Here is a 17,313-nt window from a genome sequence, read left to right on the forward strand (position 1 = left end):
AGTGCATTGTGGGCGCAGTCCGTTGTTCATTTGCCATTCGACCTGGGCCGGGGCCTGGTGGGGCGGAAGGGCTGCTGCTGGTTGAGCCGGATCTATTGTAGGGGAAGCGCTCGAGGAGGAGGCGACGACGAAGGCGGCCGTGCCAGCGACGCAGGCTGGAGCGTGGGGATAAGATTTTGTTCTTGCAGCCGTTAAAAGCGCTTTCAAGCGGCCCGGCGAACTGACTGACCGGGTGGGTGCTTCGGTTGGTTGGCCGCTTTTTCTGCCTCACCTTTTCCCCCAGAGCGATCAGTTGTGGGGTGGGAGGGGGGGGGCAGCAGAGAGACAGTTGGGCCGGAGCGGGAGGAGGAGGGGGCGCGCGAGGGAGGGAGACAGGCGGGCGGGGGGCGCGCGGTCGCCCGCCATGTTCGCCGAGATGAACCGCAGGACCTTGGCGTTCCGGGGGGGAGGCCTGGTCAGCGCCGCCACCGCCGCTACCAACCTAGGAGGAGGGGGCGGCGGCGGCCCGACAGCTAACGGCAGCAGCGGGAATGGTGGCAGCAGTGGCCAGGGCGAGGCCTGGGTCCGTCAGGAAGCCGAGCAGTTGAACGGCCAGGGGGTGGAGGAGGAAGTGGAGCTGGAGACCGTGGAGCTGGAGGTGGCCGAGTTGGAGGCCGCGGACAGTGCCGGAAAAGAGCTCTCGCCGACCCCTCCTTCGGACTCGGCGAGCGCTCCTCCATCCGTCCCTGCCCCGGTCGGCCCCATATTCGCCGAGAGGAATCGTCGGACCTTGGCCTTCCGTGGCGGGGGCTTGGTGGCGGCAGCAAACAATGGCTGCGACGGGGCGGGCTGGTCGCGGCGGCCGTTGAACGGGCGGGGTGGCGGCGGCGGCGGGGAGGAGGAGGAGCTGGAGTTGGAGGGGCTGCTGGAGGGGAAAGAGCTGGTGCAGGACGGGGGGTCGCTGAGCGACAGCAGCGAGGACGAGGAAGACGGCGAGGGGGGCAGCCTGGGAGATGGCAGCGGCGCAGAGGGCGGCAGCTGTAGCAGCAGCAGGCGGTCTGGGGGGGACGAGGCGGAGGTCAACAGCGTAGGCGCGGGGGAGGGGGAGAGTATCCAACACTTTCCGCTGCCAACCCGGCCCAAGTCCCTCCTGCAGAAGCTGCACGTCTCCTTCCAGAGCTGCTGGCTTAAGGAGTTCCCGTGGCTACAGTACTGTCAGAAGACGGGACTCGTGTCCTGTGTTTGGTGCACGGCTGCCGTCCCTACCACCTCTTCTACTGACGGCGGCGGCAACAACAACAACAGCGGGAGTCACGACGATCTCTGCAAGGGTACCCGCAATTATAAACGTGCCCTATTTCTCAGGCATCATCTGTCAGCTGAGCATCGCCTCAATGAGCCAGTCACTGCTGAGCAGGTAAGTTGAATTGGCGCAGGGGGGAGGAAGAGAAACACGGTCTACTGGACAGTGGTGGTAGGGGAAAGCAGTCATCTTGCTTGCCCTCCTTTCCTCGGAGAGCCTTGTTGTCAGGCAGCCTGCCTTCTATGAATTACTTTAAAGGGCTTCTAAAGCATTGACTGAATTTGAGGGCATTTTATAATCCTGGTTCATGTTCTCCCCCTAATAAAGAATTCATTCTGCGCTCTGATTTTAAGGAAACTTAATCAACAATTTGACTGAAAGTTTAAGGGCTGGCATGTAACAGTTTTGAGGTTCAATAATTGTTACCTTTAGTATTTCTTAATGCAGTTACTTATACTGATTGTAGGGGGTACAAGTCTAGGTAGGCAGTAGTATCTAATTGGTTTGTATAATGTATGTGAATATAAGGTCTTAATATATTTTGTACTCCCTGTATTCGCCACATTATACCATGTGGTGCAAACTATCCCTTTTGCCCATTTAAGTTACTACATTCAAATAGTACAGTAAGGTTTATTCATAATTGGAAAGTCTATAAATGTAGTGACATCAATCTTTCAAAAATCTTGAGAGTTCTTGAGAAATAGATTCTTGCACTATACTCCAAGTAAAATTGTTTTGGAGGGCAAACTTCGTACCTATCTGTAACTCTTCAAAGCAGTGGTTTTTTGGCATCATAGGATCCAGAGAAAAGACCGCTACTTTTAAAGAGGTGCAGACAGAGTGTTCTGTTCTCACTATTTACTCATTTATATTTTTTTTAGAATTGAACCCGGCACATTATGAACCCCTGTTTTGTAATTCTTGATATTTTCAAATGTGCTGAAATTTCTGTTATTTTATTAACAATGCTAAGGTGGTTTTTTAAAAAAACCTTTTTGTGTCGTGGATTTTTCTGCTTAGTAAACAGCTCACTGAACAATACTTCAGAAGCAAAACAATGAGATTAAAGTCAATTATATTTCCTCATCTGAAAATCTGCATGTTAAACTTATCAAATTTCAGCTATCTTTCCATTTTCCTTCTGATTAAAATCAAGACTCTGCCTTGATATAGTGGTTAAGGTGTTGGATAAAAATGCAAGTACAAATCCATTCTCAATTGTGGAAGTTCATGAATGGACTTTGGACCATTCATTACTTCTCTACCTCATAAGGTGATTGTGAGAAAAATAGAAGAGAGTTTCTATATTCCACTTAGAGTTACTGGAGAAAAGGCAAAATAGAAATATAATAATAATGTGATAAAAGTTGCTACATTTCAAATAACTGTAAACATTTAGTTTAATAATAAAACTTTTGAAGGTGAATAAATTGATAGATGAGATTACAGCAAGAAACATGTGAATATAGACACTGCATTCAGCATTTGAATATTGAACAATTAGATCATTTTAAATTTATAGCCAGTCAACCATGTACCCAGATATAAATGTGAGCTAGCCTGTATGGGATGTCTTAACCTAATGTTATCCAAAGAAACATCAAAACTTTGGGGATTTGAAGTTGGTTTCTTTGTATCTAAACTGAGCAATCTGCCCTAATGGACGCTTAATTTCTTCTAACGTTGTGTAGCTGTTCCATTTAAGTTCCAATATTTTATCTGATTCTTTTTACTATTTTCATTGTCCCTTCTTATACTTTGTTGTAATTATTTCTTTTAAGCCATATAGTTTCCAAAATATTTTCCATGTTGAGGGTCCCTTTTGTTTCAGAATATGATGCAGACACACCAGAGTGACTGAAAATACTTTTTTTAAAAACTAAAAAACCCTTTCTTAAATTGTGTTTGCCTGCTAATAACTACATCAGTATTATATGGTATCTTTAATCTTTATACATTATACAAAGCTTAATTAAAGATACCATATACTATTGAAAAAAACAGTCTCAATATTTAAGTTCTGTTAGCTCACCCAGTAAAGTAGCAGGTTTTATTTTGCCTTCAGAATATTTCAAGCGATTTCCTTTATTTATATAAAAAAAATGTTGATAAAACATTAAAAAATAGAAAACACAAATTGATAGGGGAAATCATGTAAATTGGGTTCCCCAGTTTGGTGCTGAATTATAATTGCTGTCAATTTTAAGTAGTATAAACACTATTATTCAGTACTATATTAACATTGTTTGAAGTTGGTGACCATTATTTAATACTTTTTTCAATAGGAAATTTTATCTAAACTAATATTTAAGTAACTTTTCTTGCCAATTTTAAATTTATTCACTTGTTAGCATTAAGTTCTCATGATTCACTGTACTATATTAATACCTCCTCATTCCTTGTCGGAGACAGCCAACTGCAAGCATATGAATTGCTGCTGTCCTCTCAGCATATCCCATTTTCTCCAAGACTAATTTGTATCTTACATGTATGCTATTGCTGAGAGGTACTGAAGAAGGATGAGATGATAGCTCAAGTATTTATTTCCTTAGAACTGTGTTTCTCAACCTTAGTAACTTTATGATGTATGGACTTCAATTACCAGTATTCTGGAAATTTTGGGACTTGAAGTCCAACACACCATAAAGTTGCCAGAGATGAGAAGCACTGCCTTAGAAAGATGGGAAGACTGGTGAAGTGTGATTTACTTCAGGATAAGAAGGAGAGCAAGCAATTATCTATTCCCCTGAACTTTACAAAATATTTCTCAGTGCAATCTAATATACATTTGTTATTGTACTGTACTTATAATCCAAAGCAAAAATGGAATATTTTTGCTAAATTCATGTTCTGTTTTTCTATATTCCCCCATTAATTCATACAATGCCAGATGCAAAATTAGATTGCTGTGAATAAGATTGAGGCACAGTAATCATGGATTTTTGTGGGCTTTAATAGCCAACTGAAAACTTGTGGATTTCCTGGTGAGTTACAGTTTTCATTGGTTGTATCCAACTTTTTAACTATTACAGTTAAAAACCTGTTTCTCAAATTACAAATTACACTTTGTTAAAATCCAAATTGTATATTGAATTTTTGAAACAATATTAGATTATTTTCTGTGCATTGTGAATGTCCCTTAGCATGCAATACTTCCCTGTATTTCATTAGTGCCTGCATTTATATTAACAGCAACAATTTTTTAAAAATTGCAGTATAACAGTTAATAAGAAATATTATATTTTATTATATATAAATAATATATATAGTCAGAGAAGCTGTCCTAACTTTCATACTCATAACTGAGACATACAGGGATTTGTGACGGAAGCAATTTTGAATTATGTGGAAAAGTATCAATAATATAAAATTATTATATAATCTTCATTAGATTATTGATTATTGATTTAGGTTATGTCCTTAAAATATTTTCTGATAAAAGACTGCATAAATATCCTAAGAAATGCATTTTTCTCCAAAGATTAGATGTGTGATTGTAAATACTTTTTAGGCTGTACAAAATGGTTGAAAATACTTTGGTTTTGTAAAGATTCCTGATAACATATTAATATTGAACAAATTTCAGGAAGATGAGTGTGTGGGATATATTCTAAATAGGGACAAGGAGATGATCTCATTCTTCAGTTTAAGGTTACTTAAAATAGATGTAGGGTATAAATCTTCAATCTTAGGGCTTGTATCTGAAAATCAGGTTAGGGATTAGGTTGTTAAGCTAATTAAAATCCTCCTATTTGTACTTCCTGCATATCAGACATCTTGAAGGAACAGTGTCTTCACTATAAAACCAGGATCTATTTAACCGAATAGCAGATAGTAACAAACTTTCCTTCATATTTATGCCATACATGATTATACAGAAATCTGGAATAAATATGACATAGCTATTTTCAGGAAAATAGCTTCTGGATCATCAGAATTTTAAAAACTTGATTCTTATGGAATGGATAATAATGCCTGATACTTCTAACACTTTTTACCAAAAAATGGTATATATAATTTATTGGTATTGAATGACCTCTTTGATTAGTGATAGATATTGAAACATTTTGATGTATAGGGTACCAGGTAAAATAGTAGTTTTCCCAAAGCTTGTATCCTTTACACTGTCTAAAAGTATGAGTTTAGTATCAAAAGATCTTGAAGGTCCCAAATTGAAGATTAGAAAAATATGTTTTAGTTACAAATGATGGGTTTTATTCCTCACTAGACTATCTGGAGGATAGCAAAATCAAAAGGGAAACATGATATATAGTTATCATAATAAACAGCAGTAGACAGCATAACACTGGTAAAATTTCTCCCAGAAAACATTTGAAATAATACATGATATTGAAAATGAACAATGAAAGTGTTATGTTTTATTTAAAAATAGTTCAACCCAGAGCAGAAATTAATTTTAATATTAGGAGGAGGCTTCTTCAGTTCATTATTCCATATGGTATTGGTACAAGGAAAGAAAAAAAATTTTATGATGCCCTCAAAAGTGGAATCAGTACACCCACAAACGAATTATGGTTCTAATATTATTAACTAAATACTATCAATCTTGTACACAGATACACAAGGCTCTTTTGTCATAGTTGATTAAGTCTGTATAGTAATGACATTGTGGTCATAAGTTATTCAGAGGTTTTTTTAAGGATATTCAAGTTGATCTTAACGTCTAGTCACTGTATTACTACAGTGTCTTTGAAAATGTTACCATGTTTGTCACTGCTTTCATCTGGAATGTTTTTTAATTTTCAGTGAGCACCAATATTCCAGGGAAGAAACTTTAATTTTGCTCAATATTAATTAATCAATTGTCAGTGCAAATGTGTAATATGCATCATATATTATACATATATATGCATAGGGCTGTGCATTCAGATGCAGTACTGTTGACATAGCATTGGTCAGGAACACCTTAAAACAGCTGCAGCTTTTCCTGGGTTCGCAGCCACCCTCTGCAATTGACATACAACATGTAAGGCATTTTTCTAACAGTTGTTGCATGAGCACTGATGCACATGCCAAATTGCCTTTTGCCATTTGAATCTGAATTATTGATTGCCTTTCTGCCATATTCTGCATGACCTGTATCTCCTAGATCAAGATTAGGGATGGTCTGTCTTACTGTGATTACAATAAAGTAAACCTGAGATTTCCAATCTATGAACAAATGTTTTATGTATTTATCTAATTTGTATGGCCACCTAACTCAACAATTGACTCTGGGAAAGAAAATAACATTGAAAACAATTGCACTAACAAAAGCATATATTATACAAAAATAACAAAAGGTCTTAAGTGCCAAGTGCTAAAAGTAAAATATACAGCAGCTGAGGAAGATTCCTTCACTAAGAAGGCACTTTTGTAAATTAGCAGATTTATCAGTGAGCTATGAAGTAATGCATTTGAGTGAAAATAAATTAACCCATATAAGGAGCTTTTCAAGGTAGTAACTTCTTATGCAAAAGGAACTTTGGGGCCCAGTCAAAGCAGAATTTTATTTGCTGAACTATTAGATGTACTCCAATTATCAATATTCTATACACTATGTTTAGATAGTAGGACATCATAGCAATTGTACTATTGTTCAGTTTCTGGCTTTAAGTATACCTGTATTTTAGTATCAAAAGAGAGATACCTCCCTTTGTGATAAAGTGTGTAAAACGAATTTCGAATATAATATGAGTTGGGTGGCTAAGGAACTTGTTGAAAAGGACATTAGAAAATATCAGTTGTATTAGTAGGAATAGTTCTCCAAATATAGGAAGTAAAAATCCCTTGCTTAGAGTCTACCTCAAGAATTGTGTTCAGTTCTGGAAATCATATTTTAAAAAGATTCAGACAAACTGAAGCAATGCAGTGGATGATGAGGATGGTTAGCAAATTGGAAAGTAAGAAAATAATTGAGGTAACTTTAGGTTTAATTTTAAGAAAAGATATTGGGTATTAAGAGCCACCAAATACTTTTGGCTATTGCTTAGCACATTGTAAGCCGCCCTGAGTCTCCGGAGAAGGGCGGCATATAAATCAAATAAAAAAAAAATACTTAAAGAAGTGTGACTTGGAGAAAAAACTAGGAGAAAAAAGGCAAGGCACAGATTTATATTTTGAATTTATATTTTAAATTCATATATATTTCTCTAGACTAAGAAGTCTTATTCATTATTGCGATGGTATGTTTCAGCAAGGACACAGTGATATCTTTTTAACTTGCAAATTGCATAAGGGTATTTACTACCCTGTTTTCCCCAAAATAAGACATCCCCTGATAATAAGCCCAATTGGGCTTTTGAGCGCATGGCAATAAGGCCAAGCGCTTATTTCAGTGTTCAAAAAAATATAAGACAGGGGTCTTATTTTTGGGGAAATACGGTATTACATGGCAATGAAATAGCAGTTATATTCTAATTAATAGCTGAAGTTTTAATGGCACTGAAAAATTAGTGTAATGTAATTGAATGTCCTTTGTACATAGAGATAGTCCTTGATTTACAGCATTCGTTTAGTGACCATTCAAAGTTAGAACAGCACTGGAAAAAGTGACTTTGACCATTTTTCACACTTACGACCATTGCAGCATCTCCGTGATCACATGATTTACATTTGGATGCTGTCTCATATTTATGACAGTTGCAGTGTTCTGGGGTCACGTGACTATCTTCCGCAGCCTTCTGATCAGCAAAGTCAATGAGGAAACCAGATTCACTTAACTGTGTTACTAAGTTAACAACTGCAGCGATTCACTAACAACTGTGAAATGGCAAAACTCACTTAACAAATTTCTCACTTAGCAACATAAATTTGGGGGTCAATTGTGGTCGTAAACTGAGGACTATCTATCTTCACATTTGGTGTGTGATAAAATTAATTTCAGTGCGTGCTTTATTGAACTGGAAATATATAGCATGGACTAGACTATAAAATAATATAAAGAAAACAATAGTATTTTAGAATTGTGTTGTTTAATCCTAAAAGTATCATTTAGAATTTAAAACCAGTCAAGCCTCAACTCATATGTATAATCTTAATTCCTCCCTCTTTTAATTACAGGAATCTGAATTAACATCAGAATTGGCTGAGAGAGATTGTGATTATAATATTAGGCCAAATGAGAACTCTTACTGCTATCAACTATTGCAAGAATTAAATGAGCAAAGGAAAAAGGGCATTCTCTGTGATGTCAATATTGTGGTGAGTGGAAGAGTCTTCAGAGCTCACAAAAATATTCTGGTTGCAGGCAGCCGTTTCTTCAAGACTCTGTATTGCTTTACAAACAAAGAAAATCGTAACCAAACCACTGTTACCTACTTAGATGTTGTTGCTGTTCAAGGCTTTTCTGTCATCTTGGACTTTCTATATTCTGGTAACCTTGTGCTTACAAGCCAGAATGCAATTGAAGTTATGTCAGTGGCCAGCTACCTTCAGATGACAGAGGTTGTGCAATCCTGTCGTAATTTTATCAAAGATGCCTTAAATATAAGCATAAAATCAGAAGCCCCAGAAGCTGTAGTTGTGGATTATAATAGAAGATCGGTGAGTAGAGACGGGTTAACTTCAAGGGATCAGAAAGTTGCTAGTTTTTGGGCCACAAGAAATTTAACTAACTTGGCAAGCAACATAAAAACTGAAAATGATGGCTACTGCATTGATGAAAGCCAGTCTGAAAACTACCAAATTAATGATTGGGTCCAGGACAGCTCACCTGAAATGGCTGAAAATGAATCTCAAGGTGAAGGAAAGGTCTTTGTGTGGAATGATATGGGTTCACAGGGACAATCACTTCAAGAACCAGGAAAAACAAGAAGGAAAAACCCAGGTGCAAAAAGATTTGTTTACAATATACCACCCAGTAATGATGAGCCATTAGAAGACTGCTCAGCTACTCAAACGTCAGTACAATATCCAGAAGAAGATCTGCAGTTTATCAAAGAAGAAGTAGCAGGTAAATGCTGGCATGATGGATAACAAACATATAATTAATTAAAGCAACAGAAAGTTACTTTTTCCAAGTTTCAGATCCTAACATTTTTATTTTTTATTTATATATTTATATATTTCTTCTGAAATACAAAATCATCCTTTTCTCTTGTAATTTTGAAATCATTGAGTCATTTACATATAGATCATAGAATTGGAATTCTGTTTAGAAGTTTATAGAACCAGAATCATACTTCTTTTGAACCTCTTGAATTGCTCAGATCTGGTTTCTGTCTACAGGATATAAGAGCATTGTTAGGAGCATCAATAGCCAGAATATTCAGAGGAAAAAAAATTCAAATCTTTGAAATCTGGTTTATATGCCTACCACTAACAGAAGAATGGCATTTGGGGAAACTGAAAAATGTATAGCATTTGAAATCAGATCCTAATTCTAATAGTTTGGTAATGTAAAATATATGACACATAGAATTGTATTTTGGACTATTTATAATTTAGAAGTTGTATGCTTTTAAATAAAAAAAACAATATTAAGAGTAAATTATACTATCTGTGAAGGTATTTAAACATCTTCCTATAATTAGCTGAGAAAAACAGGCAACAAAGCAAATCTAGAAATATATATTAAAAAAATAGTAGAAATTACCAAGGTACATTTAAAGGAGATCTGAATCCATCAACAATTTTTCCTGTATCATCTTATGCATTTTCATAGAGAATATAGGTTTTCTCCTTCAACTTCATTAAGTTTTTCCATATTATCACCATTATGAGTGCAGTGGTTAGAATGCAGTAAAGTAGGCCGACTCTGCCAACTACCAGGAATTCAATCATGACCAGCTCAAGGTTGACTCAGCCTTCCATCCTTCTCAGGTCGGTAAAATGAGGGCCAGATTGTTGGGAACAATATGCTGACTCTGCTTAGAGGATGCTGTAAAGCATTATGAAGCAGTATATCGAAGTCTAAGTCTTAAGTGCTATTATCTCATAATTAAAAGACATACTTTTTATACTCTCTAAATATTGAACAAAGGTTAATTGAAGAATTCAATATACCAAGAGTAATTTGCTTAGAGTTAGTCGTTGACTTACAATCACAGTTTGTACTGGAATTTCCATAGTGAAGCAATGCAGTTGTAGCGTGTTGTATCATTTGACTGTATCACCTGCAGTCCCAATTGCCTTCATAACCCAAAGCTCACAGGAGGTTAAGCGGTAAGATGTAGGAGTCGCAGGTGAGGAAAGGTGCTGTGTGGGTTTGGTAAAAGCCTGAGAGGGTTGGTGCAGTGCATATATAAGGGGGATTATGGTATGGCACAAGCTCAGGAAAGCTGGCATAGCAATATGCTGTTGCTCAGGAACTTCTTGGTGTGCCATAGCTTTGGGAATGCAACACTTTTGCAGCTGCAGTATGTCATGTAGTCCCTTTTTGCTGCATTGCTGGGCCAGGCTGGGGCTGGACTTAGTGCCAAGTGTAAAGGGAGTTTCTGGCACTTCGTGGTCTTTAGAGCTGCAAAAATCTAAAAGCCATAGATCTGTGGTGTGCCAGGAAATCCCTTTATATTTTGCAAAGCCTGGCCCAGTCTGGCCAAAGGGGCTTCCTGGTACACAACTCTGGAACTTTTTGCAGACCCAGAGTTTCAGTGTGCCAAGAAGCTTTGCACCGTGGAGCTCGGTAACACTGTACAAGGCACCGCACGCTGGGAAGCCCCAGTTCAATCACCCCTGCCACCCTATACACCAGTGATCCTCAACCTTCCTGGCTCCATGATGTTTCACATACTTGCCTTGCCACTTGTGTAGCCTGGTACCCAACAGGCCATGCACCCTTACCAGACTGCGGTCCAGGGGTTGGGAACCCCTGCTATACACCACCCCTGCTGACTTTGCCATCTTTTTGCTCCTATTGCTGACAAGATGTGCCAGCGCTGTGCTGCTGCCACATGGGCCATCTTCTTCAGGACTTGTGAGACCTTGGGAAGAAAACCTCGTGCAGCCAGCAGCTGCCTCACAAAGGGTCAGGTGGGTGGGAGGGAATTGGTGTGCCCCTACAGTTGTAAATGCTTGCAGCTCAAATGCCCAAATTTTGATTACCCAAATATTGGTTCATTTGTTCAGTGCTGTCATAACTTCAAACAATGCTGAACAAGGGCCCTAAGTTCAGGACTACCTGTATAAAACAGTATAGTTGTGCTTCTTCCTGTCTTAGAATTAAGCCATCAATGAACACAGCTGTGTTTCATCCCAGAACGTTTCTATACGCTATAAATATTCCAGACCAAAATATATGAAGTTGCTGGGGGAGGGGACTTAAACTGAAAATACGTTGAAATCATTGAGTTAAGTTTTAACTAAACAATGTAGTGTTACTTGTTTAGGAATCCTTTCACTGCTCGTCTAGTTAAAAAAGATTAATTGTGAAATAAAGGTACAAAGAAATAACTATTTATTTAAAACAACTATAAAGCCACTCATATCACACTCTGGATAGTTCCCAATCAAAATTAAAACAGCATAATTAAAAACAACATAATACATATATCAATTAAAACAATAAACATTAAAAATTTGGTACCAAAGTTAAGTTTTCAACAACTGCATTAACTGCTTTTGTCCTTTGTACCCTCCTTTTATTTCCTAACACTAGCCTTTTTATACCTAGAATAATTTTCTTGCGTCTGTAGTCTGGAACTAATATATACCATCTCTATATGAATTAACCAATCTCGTTGAGCTGCTCTATTAACAGTAACACACAACCAACCTTCTCTGGGCTCGAAAGCTAAGGAGGGCAGGACTTGGTCATTACTTTTAAATCGGAGATCTGCAGAGAATACTAGTAATATACTATTGTTTAGACTGGGGAATTTAAAAAGTCAGCAGCACAGGTAGTTCTCAACTTACAACCACTTGCCTAATGACCATTCAAAGTTACGATAAAGCTGAAAAAGGGGTCTTATGACCCTGTTCATAAGGTGTCCTCCACAATCATGACCACATGACCACATATTACAACAGTTTTGCAAAAGCCAGCACTTTGGTTTTCAACAAAACCACACCATAGCAAACCATGGGTTTTCTTAACACAGCATTTGCTTTATAATCGCTGCAAAATGTTTGTAAAATTGGGCAGGCTCTATTATGGTCATAACTTGAGCATTACTTGTAATGGCAAATCACTTATTGCTGCCTCCAAAAGATACATGGACATGAAGTCACTTATTCCAACCTCAAAGAGATTTTATATTTCTATTAAAGGCAGAGGAGATATGGCTCTAATGATAGTTGGGAGAGAGATGTTTTAACCAAAACATACTAAATTGCTTTAGGGAAATCAAGCCAGTGCTTTTTCCTTTTCTTTGTTCTTTTTGTTACTGAAGTGAGATTTATTTTTTATTTATTTTTATATGCCGCCCTTCTCCGGAGACTCAGGGCGGCTTACAATGCGTTAAGCAATAGCCTTCATACTTTTGTATATTTTATACAAAGTCAGCTTATTGCCCCCACAAACCGGTCCTTATTTTACCCACCTTAGAAAGGATGGAAGGCTGAGTCGACCTTGAGCCTGGTGAGAATTGAGCTCACAGTAATTGCAGGCAGCTGGATGTTAAATGCTGCCTTAGTAGGAGGTCTCCTACGCCACTCAGGCTCTTTTTATTTAGATATTTAGAGTATAAGGTTCCTCTAGAAAATAAGAGGAAGTTCAATATTCATTCCTCATTCATTCATTACAACTGACTCCACTAACTCATTAGTTGATTGTGATGATAGGTTTCCAGGTTTTCCAGGTTTTCATTCCTGTTACCTGGTCTGAGTACAAGTTCCAAGAACAGCTGGAAGAATGTTGGAAATAGATTGCAACTTTTCTGTCTTTGATAAATGGGTCATATAACAAATTTGCCCAGATAACCAGTCCTGACTGTTTCTGGGCAGACATTCAAATTAAATGATGACTTGTTTACTTTAGCTATGATTGCCAAGTTAATATTTTAATTAATTTCTATTAATGTGTAATAATTGGAAGAAATCAAAATAAATTAGATAACTAAAGTTTGAGATTTAAGCTGTAGTCTATTATCCTGTTATGCTAAATTTGGTGAGAGTGTACTGTAATGTGAAAAGGTTTTGCCTTTTTTGCTTTTTTTGTGCATTTTGCATACCTTTACCTTTAATATGGAGCCTTGGTAGTACAGTGGTTTAAAGCACCCTGTTATTAAGACCAACTGCCTGCAATTACTGCAGGTTCGAATCTCGCCAGGCTCAAGGTTGATTCAGCCTTCCATCCTTTCTAAGGTAGGTAAATTGAGGACCCAGTTGTGGGGGCAATAAGCTGACTTTGTATAAATATACAAAAGGATGAAGGCTATTGCTTAGCACATTGTAAGCCGCCCTGAGTTTCCGGAGAAGGGCGGCATATAAATCAAATTAAAAAAAAATATATCTTAAATATTGAGCTTCATATGGGTCCTATTTATTTATGAAGAAATTTTGAGTGGACAAGTAAATTCCAAAGTGTGCTTGTTTCCTTTTTCATACATAAAGTTATTCAATATGAGAAAAGTAATTCCTCCATTTCAGTTAGCTCAGTTAACTAGGGCCAGCCAACTGAGAGCTGATTTGGACCTTTTAAAGTGTTGTTAGTTTACGTGTGAATTATCCAAAAACAAGGTAACATTTTTGTTTAGCTATTGCTTAGACCAGGGGTCTGCAATCTTAAATACTCAAAGAGCCATTTGGACCAGTTTCCCACAGAAAAGAATACACCGGGAGCCACAAAACCTGGGTGGGCGTGGCCAACTCAACGTCACTTACTCCCACCCAGTCACATAACACACTCCCAGCCATGCCTTCCCAGGTTCTGTTGCTCCCAGTAGTTTCTTTTCTGTAGGAAACAGGTATGTCTGTCTGTCTGTCAGCGGCATCTGACTATATATAATCAGCAAGTACAGGGGTACTTTGCTCCTGTTCTGGAATATGGAGCAAGTCTCCATCCCCCGCCGTCACCCTTACCTTCTCAGGCCAGGCAAGGAGTGAGTGGGAGGGGAGGGTAAGGGGCGGGGCCAGTCAGTGGTGTTCAGCCAACAGAGAGCTACAGCAGGGGGACGAAACAGCCACATGCGGCTCCAGAGTTGCAGGTTGCTGACCTCTGGCTTAGACATTTTCAAATTTATTTATTGCAATGCACTAAGCTCTCTTAATAGTCCAGTAGTCAACATGGACTTCGCAAAAGAATGTTGGAAGCAGTTATTTACTACAGTAATTTATTTTGGTGTACGTCTTCAGACTTGCATGAGAGTTAGGGGACATTTTATGGGAAACATTTCTCTATTTTAAAATAATAGATTTTAAAATATGAACCAGCACTGATAGATTTGAATGATTTTAAAATGTAGCTTTTGAATACAATTGCTACTAATACCTAACTCAAAACATTCTTAGAAGGCACTAATTATTCTATATTTATCTTGTTTTGATTTCAGTCTATTTTTTTAGATTTGTAAATAATTTGGGATTTGCTCTTTTAACTGTAATCTTTCATTTTATTTGTTAAGGGTTTTTTAGCCTCAATAACAGGTCCATTTTAGAGAGCTGGTTGTAGCTTAGCTTTCCTCAGTAAAACAAAATTCAAAAACAAAAGTGAGTCTTGATTTATAAATTTCTCCTATTCCTCCAACATTTTAAGCCCTTCCTTTCATAACTTTCTCAGGTTCTGCCAACCAAAAGATGTTTCTATTTGCTCTGTCCCTGAAAGTTCTTCTGGTCATGATGGCCAATAGAAAGTTCATTGAAACAGGAAGTTAAAACTTAGGTGATCTGTTTTTGTTTCCTCTATGAAATAGCCATGATAAATTACAGATTAGACTGGGTGTTGAATTTAGAACTGTATGTAGAATTTTCTAGTTGCAGTATGTAGCACATAGAACAGATAATACTCAAATTAACTAATACTCAAATTACTATTCATACTCAAATTAAACTCAGGTCAAGTTTTTGTAGAGTGTTTTGCATCCCAAAGATGTGAAATGAATGCATATAGCATATACAAGGTTTAATGTACACTTTTGAACCTTGAATCTCAATATGCCTAGGTAAAATCCTCATATGCAGGGCTGGGTTACTTGTGGAACTGCCTGTCTGTGTTTTTTATGTACAATATCGTTGTTTATTTATTTGCATTAATATGTTTTTTGTACAGATTTTATACAATGTATAATTTTTTAAAAAAAAATCTCTCATAACAGGTACCTCAAATGATTTCAAGTTTGGAATATTTCCTAGTATCACCAATGATTTCAAGTTTGGGTTACTACCAGGGACTTCAAATGATTTCAAATATGGATTGCTACCTGAATCCTGGCCAAAAGAAAACTGGGAAAATGGTGAGCAAATCTTATTAACTTCTGTTCAAACTTTATATTTTCTATTTATACAAGAGTAATACAATTGTACTGTATCAGAAGTGAACACTATTCTCCAAAAATCCAAAACTGCATAGAAAGAATCTGCAATGGTAACTATTAAGCAAGATATCTATTGTTGAATGATAATTTGCAGATCCACAGACCATAAGAATTTTGAAGGTCCTGGCATATGTTTCCCTTCTACTAAAGATTTCTTATGAGGGCATGCTTCCCTCAAACTTGAAAAAAAGCTTTCCTAGTCCGTCTTTACATATTTCCCAGAATTTGGAGGATCTAATCATATGTGTGACCTTATCTTCATTCATTCATACAATTTAAAAATATACTTAAACTCTGCTACAATTCAAAAATGTGCTTTTTGAATTTCTGGCACAATTTTAAAAGGTTTTGAAACTTTGGTACAATTCATCTTATACTAATTAGTATACTAATGGTGAACAAATTTCTTGTGTTTATTTGGTTTTCAATTAGAATTCTAAAATTCCAGGATCTATAATTTTGATTTCAACTGGTGGGTCAATGGGGGAGGACAGAGTTTTTAGCATTTTAGATTAAAAACAGTATCTCTAGGGATTTGCTTTGTCTAAAATTTTGGTTGAACTTCCATACCTATAAGAATGCATGAGTCTTTACCTATAAGAATGCATGAGTGATTGACTCAGTTAGAGGGCCTTTTATTTACCAAGGTTAGTACAGGTAGTCCTCAAGTTATGACCACAATTTAGCCCAACAGTTGTTGCTAAGCGAGATAGTTGTTATGTGAGTTTTGCCCCATTTTATGACCTTTCTTGACACAGTTGCTATGTGAATCTCTGTGATTGTTAAGTTAGTAACACAGTTGTTAAGTGAATCTGGCTTCCCCATTGAGTTTGCTTGTCAGAAGATCACAAAAGGTGATTACATGACTCAGGAACACTGCAACCATCATAAAGGTGAGTGTTGTGGCCCACTAGCAGCCAGCAGAGCTGGCAGCAGAGTCGGACAGTGAGGAAGCTGGGAAGGAACATGGGCCAGTCCTGGAGTCTGGGGAAGGCTTGGATGAGGGCTCTGCATCAGAGGCAGAGATGGGGCCAGGCCATCTGGGAGTTATGTGCGGACTCTGGAGCCTCCAGAGGCAGAGGAACAGGGGGAGCCTGTTCCTAGTGTACACATGCGCAGAGCTGCCAGAAGGCAAGAACAGTTAAAACAAAAGGGACAACTCGGGAGTAAGGCTTGGAGATGATTGGCCCCTCCCATAAGACATAAAGGAAGAGCAAAGGTACGTGGGCCTTTGCAGGAAGCAACGTTTTTTTTTTTAATTTGATTTATATGCCGCCCTTCTCCGGAGACTCAGGACGGCTTACAATGCATTAAGCAATAGCCTTCATACTTTTGTATATTTATACAAAGTCATCTTATTGCCCTCATAATCTGGGTCCTCATTTTACCTACCTTAGAAAGGATGGAAGGCTGAGTCAACCTTGAGCCTGGTGAGATTTGAACTTGCAGTAATTGCAGGCAGCATATGTAAGTGGATGTTAATTAGTCTGCTGAGCCACCAGAGCTCCTGATGCGAATGGTGTCTACGTTGTGGATGGTGTCGGTTTATACTTTGAAGCTCCATTTTTGACTTTGTGTTTCCGTGTGGCCTTGCCAAGATAATTATCAATTAGGTCT

The 17,313-nt window shown here is 38.1% G+C and overlaps 1 protein-coding gene across 1 annotated transcript in view; it reads left to right on the plus strand.

The window, feature by feature from the left end:
• Positions 1–17,313, plus strand: part of ZBTB10 (zinc finger and BTB domain containing 10) — a 20,837-nt gene continuing 3,524 nt past the window's right edge. The window contains exons 1-3 of the mRNA XM_060681924.2: positions 1–1,396; positions 8,348–9,239; positions 15,478–15,615. Of these exons, the coding sequence (XP_060537907.1) occupies positions 404–1,396; positions 8,348–9,239; positions 15,478–15,615 (2,023 nt within the window). The 5' untranslated portion in view covers positions 1–403. The remainder of the gene's footprint in view (positions 1,397–8,347; positions 9,240–15,477; positions 15,616–17,313) is intronic.

The sequence above is a fragment of the Pantherophis guttatus genome, chromosome 3, assembly GCF_059756535.1.
Source record: "Pantherophis guttatus breed Tessera chromosome 3, ASM5975653v1, whole genome shotgun sequence".
Classification (NCBI taxonomy): Eukaryota; Metazoa; Chordata; class Lepidosauria; order Squamata; family Colubridae; genus Pantherophis; species Pantherophis guttatus.